General features: G+C 35.8%; 2 protein-coding genes across 4 annotated transcripts in view; one reads left to right on the plus strand and one right to left on the minus strand.

The window, feature by feature from the left end:
- The window catches only part of LOC109539536 (microtubule-associated protein futsch), a 90,647-nt gene extending 89,068 nt beyond the window's left edge, over window positions 1–1,579 (plus strand). For both annotated transcript variants that reach the window (XM_019907329.2, XM_048666612.1), the window contains one exon: window positions 968–1,579. In XM_019907329.2, coding sequence (XP_019762888.2) covers window positions 968–1,126 — 159 coding nt within the window. In that variant the 3' untranslated portion in view covers window positions 1,127–1,579. The remainder of the gene's footprint in view (window positions 1–967) is intronic.
- Window positions 1,580–1,795: 216 nt separating this feature from the next.
- LOC109539537 overlaps window positions 1,796–18,699 on the minus strand; it is a 19,343-nt gene continuing 2,439 nt past the window's right edge. The window contains exons 3-19 of one of the 2 annotated variants that reach the window (XM_019907331.2): window positions 16,930–17,240; window positions 16,704–16,864; window positions 16,347–16,650; window positions 16,126–16,293; window positions 15,852–16,069; window positions 9,440–9,591; window positions 9,144–9,384; window positions 8,850–9,096; window positions 8,529–8,797; window positions 8,306–8,475; window positions 8,125–8,249; window positions 5,259–5,379; window positions 5,052–5,201; window positions 4,801–4,988; window positions 4,016–4,187; window positions 3,720–3,925; window positions 1,796–3,659 (exon numbers count right to left, since the gene is read on the minus strand). In XM_019907331.2, coding sequence (XP_019762890.1) covers window positions 2,433–3,659; window positions 3,720–3,925; window positions 4,016–4,187; window positions 4,801–4,988; window positions 5,052–5,201; window positions 5,259–5,379; window positions 8,125–8,249; window positions 8,306–8,475; window positions 8,529–8,797; window positions 8,850–9,096; window positions 9,144–9,384; window positions 9,440–9,591; window positions 15,852–16,069; window positions 16,126–16,293; window positions 16,347–16,650; window positions 16,704–16,864; window positions 16,930–17,240 — 4,430 coding nt within the window. In that variant the 3' untranslated portion in view covers window positions 1,796–2,432. Of the gene's footprint in view, window positions 3,669–3,719; window positions 3,926–4,015; window positions 4,188–4,800; window positions 4,989–5,051; window positions 5,202–5,258; window positions 5,380–8,124; window positions 8,250–8,305; window positions 8,476–8,528; window positions 8,798–8,849; window positions 9,097–9,143; window positions 9,385–9,439; window positions 9,592–15,851; window positions 16,070–16,125; window positions 16,294–16,346; window positions 16,651–16,703; window positions 16,865–16,929; window positions 17,241–18,699 lie in introns of both variants that reach the window. The other variant, XM_019907330.2, reaches the window with a different exon arrangement.

Genomic DNA, 18,699 nt, shown 5'->3' on the forward strand with positions numbered 1-18,699 from the left:
TAATTTTTTAAAATGATTTTAACTTGTTTATAAGAGCTGTGTTAATATTTCCATCATTAGTTAGGGCGCTGCTGGCATGATCCCGCTGAGCTGTAAAAGTATAGGTTAGTTCTCGGATTTCGATATACTAAATAATCTGAGAAGAAAGGCCTGTAAAACACTTTTAACGCGCAATCGACTTATTATTCTGTATACGTAAATTTTGGTGTTCCGTTAAAAATATATTTTAGCGGAATCCGTTAAAATTTCTCAATAATAGTAGGTGGCAACATCGAAATATACTCTAAATTTTCAATCTTGTTAACCAAAAATATTGCCTAAAATAAACTCTTGTGTCTAAACAAGACTTGAGTCTCCCTCAACGATTTGTGTGTTTAGTTTGGTTTGTGAAGTATTTTGCAGTTTCTCCCTATATTATTTTCATCATGAAACTGTTTTTTTTGCCGGAAACGGTTGGTCGTGCGACAGAAATAAATAAGTGCTTTTTTCGTCAGTATTGAACAATCAATTGAGATATATTTGTATTCTTCAGAAAACCAGTGGCGTACGATTTTTTCACTGGTAAAAATTAAATAATTGAAAATAGGCACGTCTTACAGTCTTCGCTACCCACAAAGTTTCATTAAAATTTATAAAACCGTTTTGCAGAATTTTGTACTTTGGTATGTTTCAAAGTAAAGTTTGATTTCGAAAACGAGGTTTTTGCGGACCCATGTTTTATTTCCGAGACACCCTGTATGCATGGTAGTTGCCAACTTATTTTTTTTTCTCCATCATTTATTTGTTGTTTATTATAAACTAAACAAGTATAGCAAATTATATATGCTACTCATATACATGAAATTAGACCCCATAGAAAAAATTTAATGAATGCATTTGTTTAATCTGAGATTGCTTGTCCAGATAGTGTTCAGGTTTTAATCGACTTTTATGACCGACATGCATTGTATTGTGTCTTAATTTTTAGACTTTTCGAAGCACAACAGTGACGAAGAAGGTTGTCGATAACAAAACGACATCGAAGACAACAAAAACTACGAGAATAGAGCAGCCTAAGCAAAATGGAGTTGCAAAAGAAAATAATGTAATTTCGGACAATTGTCCCATACTTAATCAGGCGCTATGATTTTTTATCCTAACAGACCTTATCGAGTCTTCTAGAATAGTAAGAAGTATCACTCACTCCTTTGCTGCTATGGGAAGGTTTCTCTTATATCGACTATATTTATCAACTAATAAATTATGTCAATGTAACAGTTATATTTCGTTAATTTTTTAAAATGATTTTAACTTGTTTATAAGAGCTGTGTTAATATTTCCATCATTAGTTAGGGCGCTGCTGGCATGATCCCGCTGAGCTGTAAAAGTATAGGTTAGTTCTCGGATTTCGATATACTAAATAATCTGAGAAGGAATAAAATAACGTTAAGATAACTAACTAAAATTAATTTTTTCAAGTATGCCTTATCTGTTTGATTATTTGATTTTTATTACTATATTTGTATTTAGTTTGTTTTTTATTTATTAGTGTAAATTACCGAGTATTATTTCAGCACAAATAAAAATGCTATGAAGAACACTGAATATGTTTTTTAAACCCTAATGTTGCTGAAAAAACCGCAACAGTTTTAAGACAAATTTTTTAATTAATTTCACTACTACCTAATTGGAATTTTCTCTTACAGCTCAAGCCTGCGATGTGTGGAAAATCGCTTTTCAGTCAAGGGAAAACAAATTTTAACACCCTTTCAGTTGTTTCTTCAACATTCAACTAGTAATTCATTGAAAACCAGTCTACCTCATAACCACTCTTTATTAAGCCATGTGATACAGGAAATTTATAAAAATATCGGTTCCATTATATGATTGAATCATCCAGCAAGCAAACAAATTCCAAACAGCTAGATAACGTCGAGATTTTTTTCTCAATTAGTATGGATACAAAAACTGAAGCGCAACACATTGAGAGCTGGCAAACGCCCTAATACATCATATAAAATCGTTCTAAAAAAGTTTGTAATGTGCGTGAAAATGTATCTCGATTCTTTCATGGGTAGGAGATTACTACTTTTTTGTTATTACAGCTAGTCAATAAAATCTAATTAAACTACATGACTTTACAAATAAATTGTTAACCTACTAGGAATAATTGCAACAAAAATCAACAATCAATAAAACCAGTCTTCTAATTAGTATTCGAGTCGTAAACTAACAAGTTGCAGCAAAAACACAACAATAAATATGAGTGAACGTTACTACTTAATCATACAGGGTTTAGATTATTTTTTTGGAAGAAAGAAAACGACTTCTGGGCTAATATACGAAATAATAAAGAAGTTGCTCTAGACGAAAACTGTTTCAATTCAGAAAGATGAAAACCCTGTAAAAACAAGCGATAATTTGTATTTAAAAAATATCATTTATCTATCGTTTTAGGATTTATTGGCATTTTCCAACACCATCGAGCACAAGTGCAAACAGAATTTTGTGGAAAATTCTTTCAAAAATCGCGAAGAACTGATCTGCAAAATTTCGCCATCCTTGGGCAAGATCACGTCTTCGACGTCAAAGTTTTTACAAAACAGTAAAATCGATAACGGATAAAAATACTTGTCCAGGTTTTTCAATAGAATGTTTTCGAGAATCACTATGGGAAGATTATTCGATAACCAGAACTCGATGCACTTTAAAAGGATGTTTTGCATCAGTATGTGGTTTTCAGAAATGTAGACTTTCTCTATGTAGAACTCCACAATATGAGAAGCAAGGTCGAGAACCTCTTTGGCCTGTTTGTTTTTTATTTGAAGCTCGTGCTGCTTAACTGATTTCTCCATTAATATATCTTTGTAGCTCTCATTTAGCTTGGGGGTGGCCGTCGGCGAGGAAGCTCCTTTGTTAACGGAATGAAGGTAATTCGTAATGTTTTGACGAATATCGATTTCGCATGGACTTTCCTGACCGCCTTCCTCTCCAAATTGACGCAAACTGTCCAAAGAGGAACTGGAACTCAAAGCTCGAGCTGGGGATGATAAATTACTGGACATTTCTCTGTCCAACTCGGTTTTCAAGCTTTCCACAATCAACTCGATGCCTTGGTCCTTTTCGGTAACGTCATACGAATCTTTGCAGGTGAATAGCGATGGAAGGTCTACATCATACTTCACAATATGGCGCTTGAACGCTTCAATGGTAAATCCCAAACTATCCACAAAGTTCCCGTTCAAAAACGACACCTTGCTGGCCACTTGAAAATTGCTAAGCTCCAGACTTTTCATTTGAACATTTTCTATGTCATACAATTCTAAATAAATCCTCAACGCGTAGTGGATGGTCTTCTCTGTAACCGTTACTTTAGGCACGTGATAAATATGGCTAAAATCCAATCGACCGATGGATTTTTGACGATCGTAAAATTCCGCAGGATCATTATCCGGAAGGAGAACTTGATGAGGCAAGGGACTAGTGCGGAACAAACAGTTATAGTTCTTTCCGTTGAAAGTGAAGACTATCGAAGGTAACACCGAAATTTCAATAGGTAAATTATTCGAGATCGGGTGGACGTATGGCGTTTTAAAAGATCGCTTTGTGCCCTTAAACATGATCATTCGCTCGTCCGATTTTTTCCTTCGGATGGCATCCCCTGGTATACCTAGAATTGTCTGAAACATCTAAGCCGGTAAGTAACAAACATCGGAAAGCTATCTGGTCGATGGACTTACTTCTATCATTGCGGGGGTTCCCCAAGCGAACACTTGCCCATTTTGTTCAATGGCCATCGTATAGTCCAAGCCACACGAAACATGATCGAACTTGTGGCCAATAATGTCCTCGTATGGGTCTTTCACATTGGGCTCCGTCAGTTCTTCATCTTTGTTTTTACCCCAGAAAATGCGACCTTTGTCTAGTATGGCACAATGGCGATATCCTGATTTAAAAAAACAAAGATGTAGCAAACTCCAAGAATCTCCAGAATCCAATCCAGCAAACTCCAGAATCCAATCGAGCTCGCACTTACCCACTGAAATTTCTTTGATCGGAATCCTCGCCTTAGACTCGTACATTTCGATGCTGGATTTCCAAGATTCACTCAACTCGGCGTTTTTCGAATTGTTTCTTTGCTGATAGAAGCGCATTTCTTCTGGACTGGCGCCCCACATGAACACTTTCTGGTCTGCTGTTACGGCCATCTGGAAATCGATCGAGAAAGCCAACATTCAAACAACTATAAAAACCAAGAACAGGGTTTTCACTTGGTCAAATGCAAACACTCTCAGAACCGGTTTCGAACCTACCAGATCTCATCAGCTGATCTTAGAGGCACAAACTACACATTTAAAAAAGCGGTATGAATGAGAGAAAAAAAGAATGGAGACACTTGGGTTACTAAATTAACGCCTTTAAGAATATCTGGACGACATGTTTTTTCACATATCTACTGGTTACTGGTGGTGATTACCATTTTCATTTTAGCAACAAAACAAGATCAAACAATAGGATTTTTTATTCACCCTCAAAACTTATAAAGTAAAACAAATTACAGTTACAGAAAATGTCGTTCTTTGGTTCACTGAGCAGCGATCAGTAAAAATATTGCCTCCATTCGGCGACTTTTAGTAATTGTGGAAACATTTCTTTAGAAATACTTGAATTAAAATAGTTTACCCGTTTTTGGTGAGTAGGCCGATTAACTTACGCATTTATAGGGTGTTGAGACTCAAATTAAAAATGCAAAATGAGAACGAAGGACTGTGATAATATTTTTCCCCCATCAATATTCCAACCACCAGTTGCTATACTCACATTGTGAAAGTACGAAGTAACGATTTTTTCCACAGGAACGTAAATGTCTGGCATAATGACCACCCATGTGGGTTTCGTGCATTTTTTCGAATCTATTTGTCGGCTGTTGCTCTCTAACTGACCGAACACATTTGACCCGAACCCATACACCTTCCCATCGCATGTTAGAATAATACTGTGTGCATGTCCTAAATAGGAAATAAAAAAATATCTGCAGGTAAAGATAGGAAGATTGCTTGCAAAACACCAACCTGCCGCCACCTGTTTCACAGGAGAATCGAATTTAACCAATTTCGGGTAATACTCATTATCACAACAGCCGTGTCCTAATTGGCCGTGAATGCCCCAACCCCAGGAATAAACCTTCCCGGAATGTGTAAGGGCCAAATTGTGATATTGACCTAAAACGATGTTTAGATATACTTACATCTGGTATCAAAATCAAAATATTATCTTACCCGCAGAAATATCAACAATTTTCAATTGTGATATTGCGGAAATTAACTGTGGATATGGCGTTTCTTGTAGATGCGGCCCTAGACCCAATTGGCCGTGACTGTTTGATCCCCATGCAAAGACCTATAAAGAAACGGAAAACTGCTGTTCATCAATGGTATTAGAATATACAGCCGAGCTGTAACAAATGCAGCAAAAGCGCGAAAATATCCGGTCAGAGTTAATTTTTAAACGAGAAAAATAAATACCACAAAAGAAAAATGTCCGCCTACAAAACAAAAAGTTCTGCAAGTTTACGTACCAAGACACTCAAAAACTTACCACCCAGTTAGCAAACACATGCCATTTTGTAGTGATTTTTTGGCGAAAAATTCGTTCTAAGCGAGTGATTTTGTCTAAAAATTGTATTTTGCAAACTTAAAGTCAGTTCAGAAACTTGAAAGTTATAAGAGTTTGAAGGTMGAAAGGACRATTTTTCAAGATAAATTTACYAATGTTTTCTTTGTGGATTTAAGGCCGCATTTTTTTGGAAAAMCAGCTTTTTGTTTGCAAAAATTGTCTTCATAACTGTTAAAATCGGGTCGATTTGKAAATTTTTAAATTTGTGGGAAAACGTACGATTTTCTATAAAAACTGCATCTCTAAAAATTGATGATGAATGATGATTTTAAGGTCGMAAAGACGATTTCCAGAACAAAATACTTACCTCAATTAACTCATTTTCAAAATAGAACATGAAATTGTTTGCAGTGTATTCTCAACACATTCACTGTCTGTAAGGAAAATTGTAATTGCAACAGTTTGGAAAGAAATGGACTCTGAATATTGGCAAGCGTAAAACTATACATACTTCCACTCTTTACCCTGTAACTCGGTCAGTTATCAACATTTTTTGCACAAGAACAAAGATCAATGGTTGAGAAACTGAATTGCAAACAAAATTTTCCAATTTTTTTAAAATCGCAAATGTGCAAATTTTGTACTGAACGACGTACTGTCGACTTTAGACGAAAATGCCACTTTTTAATAACTTTGTTTTCGTATATAGTTTCGGAGAAAATAGAATGTAGAGTTAGAGAGACTTAATCTGCCATCCACATGGTTTGCCCATCCCCCTCAACTGTTGGAAATATTTCAAAAAGCAAAAATGCCTTGGGTTGCCACGAGTATTCGATAGAGTTCAGCTGTTTAAAAAAAATAGATATTACGAACGTTTTGGGAGATAATGAACCCTGAATGTTGGCAACAGTTCGACTGTTCGTGCATACCTCCATTATTTTGCAATCTCAATATCTTTAAAAAGTTCCAAAACTCCCAACAGGCCTGAAGAAATAGCTATAAAAACTAGTTCAGACTCATGTTGGATAGCGGCAACTGCAAGGGAGTCAAACGAGTTCGAACTCAGTGTGCAATCTTATGCAAAAAAATGTTTGAAAAATTAATATTAGTTGAAAGTTATGAAGACTTTATTGCCGAATAGACGATTTTCTAAGTAAAATATTCTCCCGAATTTTTGGAGGAATATAATTTTTTGCCTACAGTTGGTCCTTTTTTAAATTGTGGTTTTGTTCTTAGTGTCTTTCTTTATGTGTACATAATAAACAAAGTAATATTAAATTGCAGCTAAATTTCTCGAAAAAGGATCATCCCTCCCTATCAATCGAATAATTTTGCTTGTTAGAATTTGCCCTTAGCTCTAAAGTGCTTTTCTTTCATCAATCGTTCATGCTCTTAGCGTGGTGATAATTGAAATATTTACATATTTAATACTGTTGATAACAACCGGTTAGAATTAAGGACAAACTCCTGCAATAATTGAATTTAAGCCTGTCCTGACTGAATCTCTGCTACATGACCCTCCCTAACTTGAAAGCTAGATCCGCCCTTTTTGGAGGATCATTTTTTCGCAATAATCGTCTACTTTTTTGTAAATTTGGCGGTACCGTTTTGATCATGTACTTAAGCAGTGTCCCATAAATATGGGACACCCTGTGTATACAGGGTGGGCATTTTCTGAATCTTTGTAGGGTAACTTCGACATTTTTAAAGATAGAGAATCCGTTAAATAGGCACAATTGGGCAGAATTCGATTGCCTATTCATTACCGTTTTCAAAATTTAGGTACCCAACTTGGTTCCTGAAATATTCTGAAAAGACAAGAAATCAACACTTTTTTAATTATCACACATATACTTAACTTAGAAATAAAGTTAAAACTGCCCTTAGTATAACTTTTTGCGTTGAATCCAATAAACTAGCACTCGTTATCATAATCAACTTGATTTACGATATAAAAAATATACTTATGTTTTTTTAAATGGTAATCATAATGTGCTTTGTGTGATAATATAGTTCTTGTTTCCATAGCCTACTACACATTTTTGATCTTCTTTTGAAGTTTTACGGTAACAAAAGGAGAAAAACATACAAACAGTTATATCATTAAATTCAGAAAAAAATTAGGATTTTAAAAGGCCCACAGCCAACTATGATTACCATTTAAAAAAAAAAAAGTTTACTTCTTATCTCGTAAACCAAGTTGACTATGACAACGAGTGCTAGTTTAGTGAATTCAAGTCAAAAAGTTCTACCAAAGGCAATTTTCACTTTTTTTCTAATTTAAGCAGTTTATGAATTATATGATAATTAAAAAAGTGTTGATTTCTTGCCTTTTCAGGATATTTCAGGAACCAAGTCTGGTACCTAAATTTTGAAAACGTTGATCAATAGGCAATCGAATTCTGCCCAATTTTGTCCATTTAACGGATTCTCTATGTTTAAAAATGTAGAAGTTACCCATACAAAGATTCAGAAAATGACCACCCTGCATAAATATAACGCAAAATGAGAAAAAAACAAAGAACTCACCCCCCAGTCTGTTGCACACAAAGTATGTTTTCTGCCACAGCTTACTGATAGCGCAGTTACTTTCAAATCCTGTAGGGTATTCACCAAACGAGGCCCACTTGTATTGGTTAGCATCGGCCCTGTGCCTAAAAACAAAGCCACAATGATCTAAAATGCCCCTTCTCATTGGCCTTTTCTGTACCTAGACATCCGGCAGCATTTACACCCATAGTGTAGACGCAATTATTTCTGATAACTGCAGCATGTTCGTATCCGCAGCTCAACACTTGCAAATCGGGCAGTCTATTGATTGTTTTTTCCTCTTTCTGCTTCGTTACAGGTACTGTAGTCTCCAATAAACCTAAATCAAAACTACTCAACAGCAGTTTCGTTAAATGCGGCGATTTGAGTATCACTGAACCCACCTAATTGCACCTAATCTGGCAGTTAAACTTAATATCACAAAAAGGAATGTTTCCACTAGATCTTTCATCACAGTTGTACAGCCATCGACAGCCTCATAGTCAAAGGAATCTATGTTGGAGTCGGTGCCCGACGAATCTTTATCATTTTGGTATATAGCTCGAAGAAATGCCATGGCACAAGGTTGACTAGGGTCCAATTGAATCACTAATCGTTTGAGAATCTCTATGGGAAATGCCTCCAAGTTTTCACGTATGTACTGGAAAATTATCTAAACGAATTTGTCAAATAAACGCACCAAATGAGCAAAAATCGTAACTTGCCTGTGCACTTCGTGGCAGTACAAGAAAACTTTGCGTCAACGTGGGCTCGGACAGAGCATAAAGAAAATCCAAATTGGAGGGATTCGGAGAAAGGTCGTTCTGGAGTATTTTGCTAAAAGCCACCACTGTTTCAAACTGAAGACCTCTAGATTTCGACAGCAGGCTCACAATGTTCCAATGTCCAGCCTGGCACGTCATATTCACAGCCAAAATCGGGTCGAAGTGAGATTCATGAACCAAAAAATCCCTAAAAACGAAGCCTTAAACGCAGCCCCGAAATGCTATGCGACTTACATAAAATCCGTGGTATGATTCGCTTTGACCTGCTCATTGCTGTTGCTTCTGAGCAGCAGTTCAACGTAAGCCATCACAGCAACGTTACCAATATGTATTCGGGTGGTAATATTCATATCGATTCTGCTGGCGCTCAAACACAAGTGTACGAATTTCAAAAGAGTTTTGCAATCAGCGGAAACTGCCAGCTTTAAAACCCGCTTTAACAAATGAACTTTCGCCTGCTTGTAAAGAATAATACCTGAAAACCACCCAATCCAGAGAATTATTGAATGCAATTTAACAGTCATACAAACCTGAATGGTAGGACCGTTGAGAGATCATCAAATCACCACAATACTCCAGTAGTTGTTGCAAATTGAAGGCAAATATGTAGGATAGCTTTTCAGCTTTTTCAAGATCATTTTCTTCAATTACGTATTTGATAAATCTCTTCACTGGAGAATATCTGCAAAAAACGGGCAGGCCATACAGGGTGAATCTCGAAGTACTGTAGGAGGGATATTCCAGGGATCAATCAACACAATTATTTTAGAGACTGATCGAACGATAATATTATGCTGCTGCAACTTGCAGTGGACTTAAAATTATAATAATGAGTATTATACGGTTCATTATTGAAGAAATAATTGAAGAAGAAGTTTATTTAGACAAATAGTCCATAGGTGATATTGATATCCTGAACTGGAAAACATTTGCTAGTAACTATCTAAAGGAGCAGTCTAACTTGTTTAATGAAATTTTCACACGCAATCAACAAACTTTTTGTTGTACTACTTGCCTGGACAGCGAGGAAGTCGCAAGAAAAACTATTCTTGACAGTAAAAAAGAGTATTATAAAGACTATTATAAAGACACGCACGGTCATAATGTTAAAATAAATTACCATAATTAATCGATTTTGGACGAATTGGGAACTAGGAACAAGACAAGTAAAACATAGCTTAAAAAATAAGAAGACAGGAATTTTACGTTTATAAAGACATTTAAGAACAAAGATCAAATAACATTGATCGATTATTTATATAAATGACAGAACCATAAAATTGTGTTTTACATCCAGAAAAGATAAAAGAAAACATACAGAAATGCTAGGGCATATACACAATATAACATAAGGGTATAGACAGGCCAAATAATGCATAAGACGGAAACGCAATAACGATTTGTCAAAACAAAAGTCAGAATATTGAGCAGTGTTCTTTCAAACCACCGAAGAGTAAGAAAATTATGCTGAACCCCGACTCCAAACATTTCAGTATCTGTATTGTCGATTAGGCACCTGAAGACAACAACTATTAGCGATTTTAATGCTCGCAATGGAATCGAAATAATCAGATGTTGAAGCAAATATTCAACAAAAGTATGCCTTTGCCAGTTGAACTAGTTTTCGACCTCAAACAACAACATAAAAATGCTCAGCGTTTGTACGATGCAGGACCACAGATGAAGACAAGTAACAAGACACGTTAGACAAGACAAGTAAGTGGTTTAACGTCTGAAACTCAGTTTGACGCGGGAAACGGATTTGACTAGAACAAGTAGAGACTAGAAAGTAGGGATGACACCAGGGTGGCCAACTTTTCAAACGCGTATTACCGTACAAGACATTTGAAAATACCGTATTTTACCGTACCAGAGATTTAAAAAAAGTCCCCCATAGGGCTCAAGCATGAAAGAGCCTTCGCACTGGTTAAAAGTAAGGTCCCATGATATTTACCGTACAAAAATACCAAAATACCGTACAATTGTCGTACGGTTACGTGTTCGGGACCTACACCGTACAATTGCCCAAATTACCGTATATGTACGGTACTTACCGTACGATTGGCCACCCTGGATGACACGAAATACTTGTTACAGGTATTTTGGAACATATATCGATATGGAGCAGTCGTACCTGTTATCGATCTTTAAAATAACATGTAATTTGAAATAACAGGGCTCGCCTACGATGCTGGTCAGTACCAGTACAAAAGCTGGAATTTCGATATTTCAACAAAGCAAAAAGGCAAATACCTGCCTTTGTACCTTTTGATTCCCCATGGCGTTGTCAATTGGCCTGAGTTTTAGTGAAAGGAGATATTCTATTTTCATGAAGTGGTTAAGTTTTGTATGTGTAGACCTGATTATTTTCGAATCCATGCACCCAAGATTCGGCAAATAGCAATATTCAATGAACAGAAAATATCGGGAACAGCAGTAACAGCCGTCTCGATATTTTCTTTAATGTGACCAGGCCTGTCAGTCACAGGCTGTCACAGGCTGTGACTGACTGACTATTTTTTCGGAATGRGGTCGTTGCACATTTTTTTTTCTTTCATAAAATTGATTATTGATGAACAAATAAGGACCCTACAATTTTTGTTCACATTCTGTCTAATAACAAATCTATCAGCAATCAAAGTTTAAACTTACGCAATGCGCGCCGAAACGACGAGTTTTGGCTGATCGTAATGTGACTTCACCAAGCATGGTTCTGCTCCGCCACATTCAGCGCTTATACGTGTTTCCATGCTCTAATATGAATATTGTGTGTTGGTTTGCTTGTTTCTCAATTATTGAAATTAAAATGTCTTATAAGTACTGTATGGTGCCATAGTGTACAAGTACCACTACGTCTGCACCAGGAAAAACATTTGTAAAAGTGCCATTGAACGAAAAGAAACGGAAATTGTGGTTGAAAGCAGCGCGGTGAAACTGCACCGATCTTTCTGCAAAAAGTAACATTTATGCCTGTGAGGATCATTTCGATATAAGTTCGCATAAAAGCAATAATATTTATAGGGTTCTTAACCCTGGGTGTTCGTTAGATTTAGGTTTGCCTTCATTATGTGCATTTTTTGTTTATTTTATTTCACAGCTTGAAAAAGACATGGAAAATGATGAGAGTTCAGAAAACAATRARAAAGATGTTGTYCCACATAAATTTGCGWGCYAAAAAGACAGAAGTGCCAAAAMGACAGYAGTGACGCTTCTGTACGAGCCGTAGTTTTGAAACGTAATAGACTTAAATAAMATGTATAAATGACGCTTTAGATGCAAGATTATASCTGGGTATAAATACAGCTTTATTTATAATTAAGCTACTTAGAGAWACTACAAAACTGGGTTTTCTAAATATTTATCTAGTTCTTCCAAAAATTCGAATTCACAAAACTTTTGCTTTGCTGAACTAGGTGATGATTTTGAAYTTTCAACAAGTACAACGAGTAGAATTTTTGCACTCCCTTTCATTAATTAGCGAGATGTTGAAGGTTTAAYAGTCTGGATGCCAGCTAATAAAGTTAAAAAACGTCTAAAAAACCTATAAGTTTTCGTGCACATTATAGTAAAGTTTACACCGTAGTCGATTGTTGAGAAATTTAAATTCAGAAGCAGGAAGATCCAGTCAAACAAGCTCTTACATGGTCAGATTACAAGAAAGCTAATACCATAAAGTATCGATATCGTCAAACCCCAGATGGCATAATAAATTATATTTATTATGCCCTTAATGTTAATGTATTAAAAACCATCTGATTGCTCCAATGGAATATGCAAGTGTGCATTCACAGAATACCCCCCCCTAAACATATGTTTGCCAGATGCAATGATCTAAACATTTTAGAAAACACTATCTTTTTTAAATCTGAAAAGCGAAACACGCTAAAAGCGTTCTTTCGCAGAAGTAATTCCTTATGAGAGACCACATGTATTAAATCAATTTTATTTGTCAATATCAGCGTGTTCCTCAAAAGTCTAGACGAATTCAAAGAGAAAACACCGACAGCTATGGAAAATCAAATAGTTGTTGCCGCATTTTCCTTCAAAGGAAAGATAGGATTATTTTCAATCTGTGAATTACTCTTATGACTGAGCTTGATAAGTTAATTTGATAAGTTTTCCAGGATTTGTAATAAATTCAATGGATTAATGAATAAAATTTTGCTTTGAACGTATGCGGATATTTCAGTTAATTTGGGAGGACTAGCAAAGTTTCTAGTTCTACTTAGATTTTTTCATTGCCGACATTCAATTTTTCCTTAAAGTGCCTGTATTTAATCAATAATCATTCATTTATAACAAAGTACGCTCACAAGTCTTAACTTACTTATGTTACTGTGCCTATTAAAATTAGTTTGCTAGTTTTCATGGCTGAGTTCATTTCAGGAGTAGTAAGATCATCAAGAATCACTTCCATGTCTGAAACTTTTAGTTTGAATAAAACTTGTAAATGCAAATTCATCCATAAAATAAAAAACCGGGAGTTTGCCTAGTCGCTTTAGTGAATCACTTCCGATCTTCGAAGCAGATAAGAATAACTTCAGATCCGTGGCTTTACGTTTTTACATAAGAAGTAAATAGTAATCGTTCAAGTGCACGAAACATGGACGAGTAGATAAAAACAAAAATGAAAAAGGGTCTCACCAAATAACACTTTTGTTAGTTAGATAATGCAGAATTAAAATTACTTAAAAAAATAAATCACATGTGGAAAGAGTTGAGTGAGAGTGGAGGAGAAGAATGGAAGACGATTGTGAACTGTGCCAGGTGTACTTTAAGTAAAGAAGATTCAAAAGCTAAATTGTATTAAGGAAGTTCATTATGTACCAACGAACACAAAGTTAAAATAAATATCGCCAGCAGTGATGACTGCTGCTCTAAACCTTAACAGTTTTGAATGGTACAGATACGAAAATAAACAAACGAGAGACATCAAATTAATGGCAAAAAATCCACATTTTTCAATTGACGTGGATGACATTTCAGACACATTCAAAACTAAAAAACACATTTTTTACAAACTCTGCAGTCTTCAGAGGAATGGAGGTGACGAGTTTTACAAATAATTTATTACAAACTTTCGCTGATTCTGTTCGATTTTTGATAGAAAATTATTTGATTTTTGTTCCAAGTCCTAAGGGGGGATATTCTGTGGTGTGCATTCTGCTGGTTATGGGCATATAACAAGCGTAGGATTTGTGCTACGCTACGTCACAGCCAGTAAAACAACGTTCTCGCGTGACGTCATTAAGCAAATCTGGTAACTTTCGTTCCCTTTTATTGATATTAAATTTTTGTTTTTTTTAGAAATTTGCTTTACGCATTCTTCTAAACAACCCTCACGCTATGTTTGGGAGAAGTTTCAACCAAAAATTTTTTTTGTGCAACGACCCTATTCTGAGCTGGTCCTTGTCCTTGGAACTTGATCTGTTTCGACCAATAGCAGTGCTTCTGAAATAAAATACCATTTGTTGCATCTGCCCAGTGGAGTAGTGGACGAAGTGCATTTAAATTTGTATAGGCGCTATTTACCTAGTCTGGACATGTTTCAATATTTGTCTATACCAAACATAGCTGAAGTATTAAATGGCCAATTGTTAATTAAGCGATAAGATGAATCGTAATCAGTGATTAGCATGAAAATAGAAGATTTTTCACATTTTACTGCCCTTAAGTGGGAAAGCTAAAAATGTGGTCACCTTTTTTTGTGTTCAAATAAAGTTTCGATAAAATGGTAAAACGTTACTCATAAAAAATATTATGACTTTTTTGACCATCAGTCCTTGCCATACATAAAGGAACAAAAGGCATTCGGTCTTTGGTCATAATTTAATGCTGACCCAGCAGATTCGCACCCAAATTACTAGGTAGTGGAGTGGATATCTTTTTATAGAACAATTAGTGCAGTCGAATTAGATTAGATTTTTTCCGGGCACTAAATAGATGAAAGTAATTTGTTTTTAAATTTTTTATAATTTATTTGGTTTTGCTTCAAAAAATCTCACTATAACTTTTTTTGAAGGTGTTTGTATACTTTATAAGTGGTATAAGTTTTAGTTTCAAATATTCATAATTTTTTGTTCATTTCTATTTGCTATGTAAAAAGGGCTCTTGTCAGATTCTAAATACATTTTTCTTGGGACGGCGGAGGGACTTCTCTGAGGCTGTATTTTGCTCGTAAAGAGTTATACTACAACGTACAATAAATGAAAATTTCATTACTGACTGACCGAAAAAAGTTATGGTACGATTTTCTTGAGACAAAACTAAATTAATTATAGAAAATTAACAAAACGCTGAAATCGACCGTTCTTTTTTTCGATATTTGAGTAAACTAATGAACGGATTTTAATGTAATTTATCTGATATCATAGGTATTTTTAATACCTGAAAAAAAGGATAAAACTTTTTTCTATAGCATCAACGGTTCGACAGTTATGCACAAAAACGGACTTTGGCACTTTCTTTAATTATTTATAAATAATTGTTTATAAACAGTGTTCCACAGCAGAAAATCGAGCACAAACTATTGTCTCAATATTCTGACATCGTTCCGAACAACTTCCAATAATCTTTCATCTTTCAGGGTTTAGAATATCCTGAATTTTTTGTTTAGCTTTTTTAATTTCAAATCAGTACTATTTTTATTTCAGCATTAACCACTACTTCGAACCGCCCTGTATGTGTTGATTGCCCGCTTGTATTTTCTCGTCAATAGACTTATTTAATTCTGTAAATTGTTCTACAGTTTACAGTAAAAACTGAAAATTATTCCTGGAATATCAATCAAAACCTCCTCGAATGACCCCGAATATGATTTTAAAACTTTTGCATTTTATCTTCCTGATTTAATAAGCACAGTGTTTCCGATAGGGAATTCTGGTGTTCCTGGGGCGAACCACAAAACAAAACTCCCGAATTAAACAAGAATTTGCAACTTACCTGACAAATATTTTGTATACGTTTTTAGTGGTCACTACCATGCAAGTATCTATGGCTTGCTTCAAGAACGAGATGTCTGTTGAGTACAGGCACTGGTTCTTTTTGTATTTGTTTTTGCTCGGCGCCACATCTACGCTCATGTCCATGATTTTAAAGAAGGCAATGATTTCTTCGTTGTCAATCATAAACTGCGCAACTAGGGAATCTTCATTGAATGCCTGAAAGATAATTTAATCACCTGAAAATATTCGCGAGGAGCAAAAGATGCAGTTACCGTTTCTCCATCTAGGCGAGTCTCTGCCAATTGCCGACTGATAATAGAGATAACGTTAATATCACGATTCAGAGTATAAATCAGATTATCAGTCATTATCACAGAGTCCGTTCTGGGCGGCACTTTGAAAAGGTGCACTAATGTTTTCTCAATATCTTCGGAATGTACCTTGAATCAAACATTGGGGGCATGATCTTCGCTAATTTACAAAAGAAACTCACTGTTAAAAGTCCAGATGGTTTGTGTAAAGCTGAGAAAAATGATCTGTTTCTACAATTTTGAGGGTGGAAATTCGTGTCGCTGAACAGGGGAATTAACTGCAGTTCCAAATTTGATTGAGAATCCTCATGCGATTTGAGTGAGTTTGAATTCCAGCTATTCAGATCGGCAGAGGCGGCTGATTGACCCAGTAACTGACTGTCTGCGAAACTCTCAGATGTAGACGTTGAGAAATACAACTCAGAATAAAACGACGACTCATTGGTTGAGTCAGTTTGGCTGTCCTTTCGAGGCGCTAATCTTTGCCTATAAAATACATCTAGAGTTTCATGGGATGAACTGTTAACAGGCGCTCTTACCGCAAAGATACTAGTTTGTCAACCCCCAGCTGCTTTAAATTGTAAAACTTCGATTTCATTGACGCATCGGGATGCACGTTAGTGGTTTCTACTGGCCAAGTGTAGCCATTGGAATGATGCTCTAAAATTAGCTGCCACTCCTTGCCCGACTTGCAGCTAATCTAACCAACCAAACAATATTGAGCATATAAATTGCTATTCTCGTATGGAAATATCCGCATCTTACCAACAATGAGACAATATCCTTCACATTATCCACGCTAATGTACAATTTTACTACGGGCTCAGTTACATGGCATCCTCCTAAGACCCGACCGTCGGTCAGACTTACAACTAGTATCTGCCCAGTATCAAAACCGATTAAGGCATTCTGATTGCTTTCGAGTGTTTGCCACCACACGCAACATGTAGGCAAATTTGGCAAATTGGAGGTCTTGGGGAAGGCGGTTACGTCGGTTAAAGACCACTTGCAGTCGATTTTCTGCTTTTTGTCCACTATGTGAAGAGCGGGTACAATGTACAGGGAACTATCCAAACCTACAAGATCAGTAAGGCTTTTTTAAGCTAAATTTTACCGGGTTTACGTAGACCGTAAATTATGGTTTAGAAACTGGAAGAGGTATTTAAAAAACAAAAATTTAGGTCAATTTTTCGCACCCCCTGAATAGGTAGACCCAAACTAACCCAAACAAATTTTTAATTCCGCGCAGCAACTGCAAGTTGATAAACTAAAATCACACATTGGGCTAAAGGTTGACGCAAAAAAGATACTAAAACTTGGCTCTGAGTCACTCGCCTCATCCACGAAAAAATTTTCTTTTTAAGTGAGAAATAGGATTCGCACCGTCCAAACGAAACAGGTCCCCAAGAAAATGTGCAACAGAACAAAACATGCATACATATAGGAAAGCTAGAGCTAAAACAAGAGCAACAATAAAAAAGAAAAGAGCACAAGAAAACAGGATTCTTGAGGAGATAGAACAAAGGGTGGCTAATAGGACAAAAAAAATGTTTATATATAATTTTTATATAAGGTTTTATTATAAAGAACAATTATGGCAAACTAGCAACAACACAGAAAAAAGTACCAGAGATCCGGTAAAAATATTTCGACAAATTGCTAAATGCGCAAACCACATACCAACACAAGATGAAGTAACAAGCTTGCAGCAAATTGAAAATCAATGTAGCTTCTGGAAATGACGTTGAAAAACGTGCTGTACAAACTATAGAGGAATATCCCTTATCAACACGGGAGATTTAGAAAGAATCGCTCAACCGTAGACCAATGGAGAGTGGATCATATCAGAGTGGAGCTATGGAACGTTATGGCAGAACATGGGAGCTCCAAAAAATTTATAACACGTACAAAAGCTTGTGTAGAAAGGTCAATAAGTGCAGTGAGAATAAGAAAAAAAAACTTGAAGTTTCTTTGCTATAAACAATGATGGTAAACAGGGAGACGCTCTCTTTCCGTTGTGATTTAATATCGCTCTGGAAGGCATTGTAAGAACAGTGAATACGTAGACGTCACTATTTAGAAATCAAGGCCCGCACTTGATAATCGCTTTTGCAGACGATTTAAATATAGTAGAAAGTGCAAACATTACAGTCTGAAAATTAATGAAGAAAAACAAAGTACATACACGGCAACAAACAAGAAAAGAGCGGAGAGACAGAATTGACAAAATGTTCACCTAAAGAGTTCACAAATTAAAATATTTGGCGACTACAATCACCACAAATAATGACACAGGAATTAAATAATGGCATACAAAGTGCTCATCGCTGCTATTTTGCCCTTCAAAGTGTAATAAAATTCAAAAAAATACCCCGATACACGATTATTAAAATCTACAAAACAATTATAAGACTCATTATGACGTATGCCTGTGAGGCATGAACACTAACAAAACAGAGCGAATACCGGCTGAAAATATCAGGAAGAAAGACCAACCAAAGACAACACCAAACAACAGTAAGAATGAGAATAGAT

The sequence above is a fragment of the Dendroctonus ponderosae genome, unplaced genomic scaffold (genome assembly GCF_020466585.1).
Source record: "Dendroctonus ponderosae isolate FM_Combo_2020 unplaced genomic scaffold, Dpon_F_20191213v2 Dpon_F_20191213_5, whole genome shotgun sequence".
In the NCBI taxonomy this organism is placed as follows: Eukaryota; Metazoa; Arthropoda; class Insecta; order Coleoptera; family Curculionidae; genus Dendroctonus; species Dendroctonus ponderosae.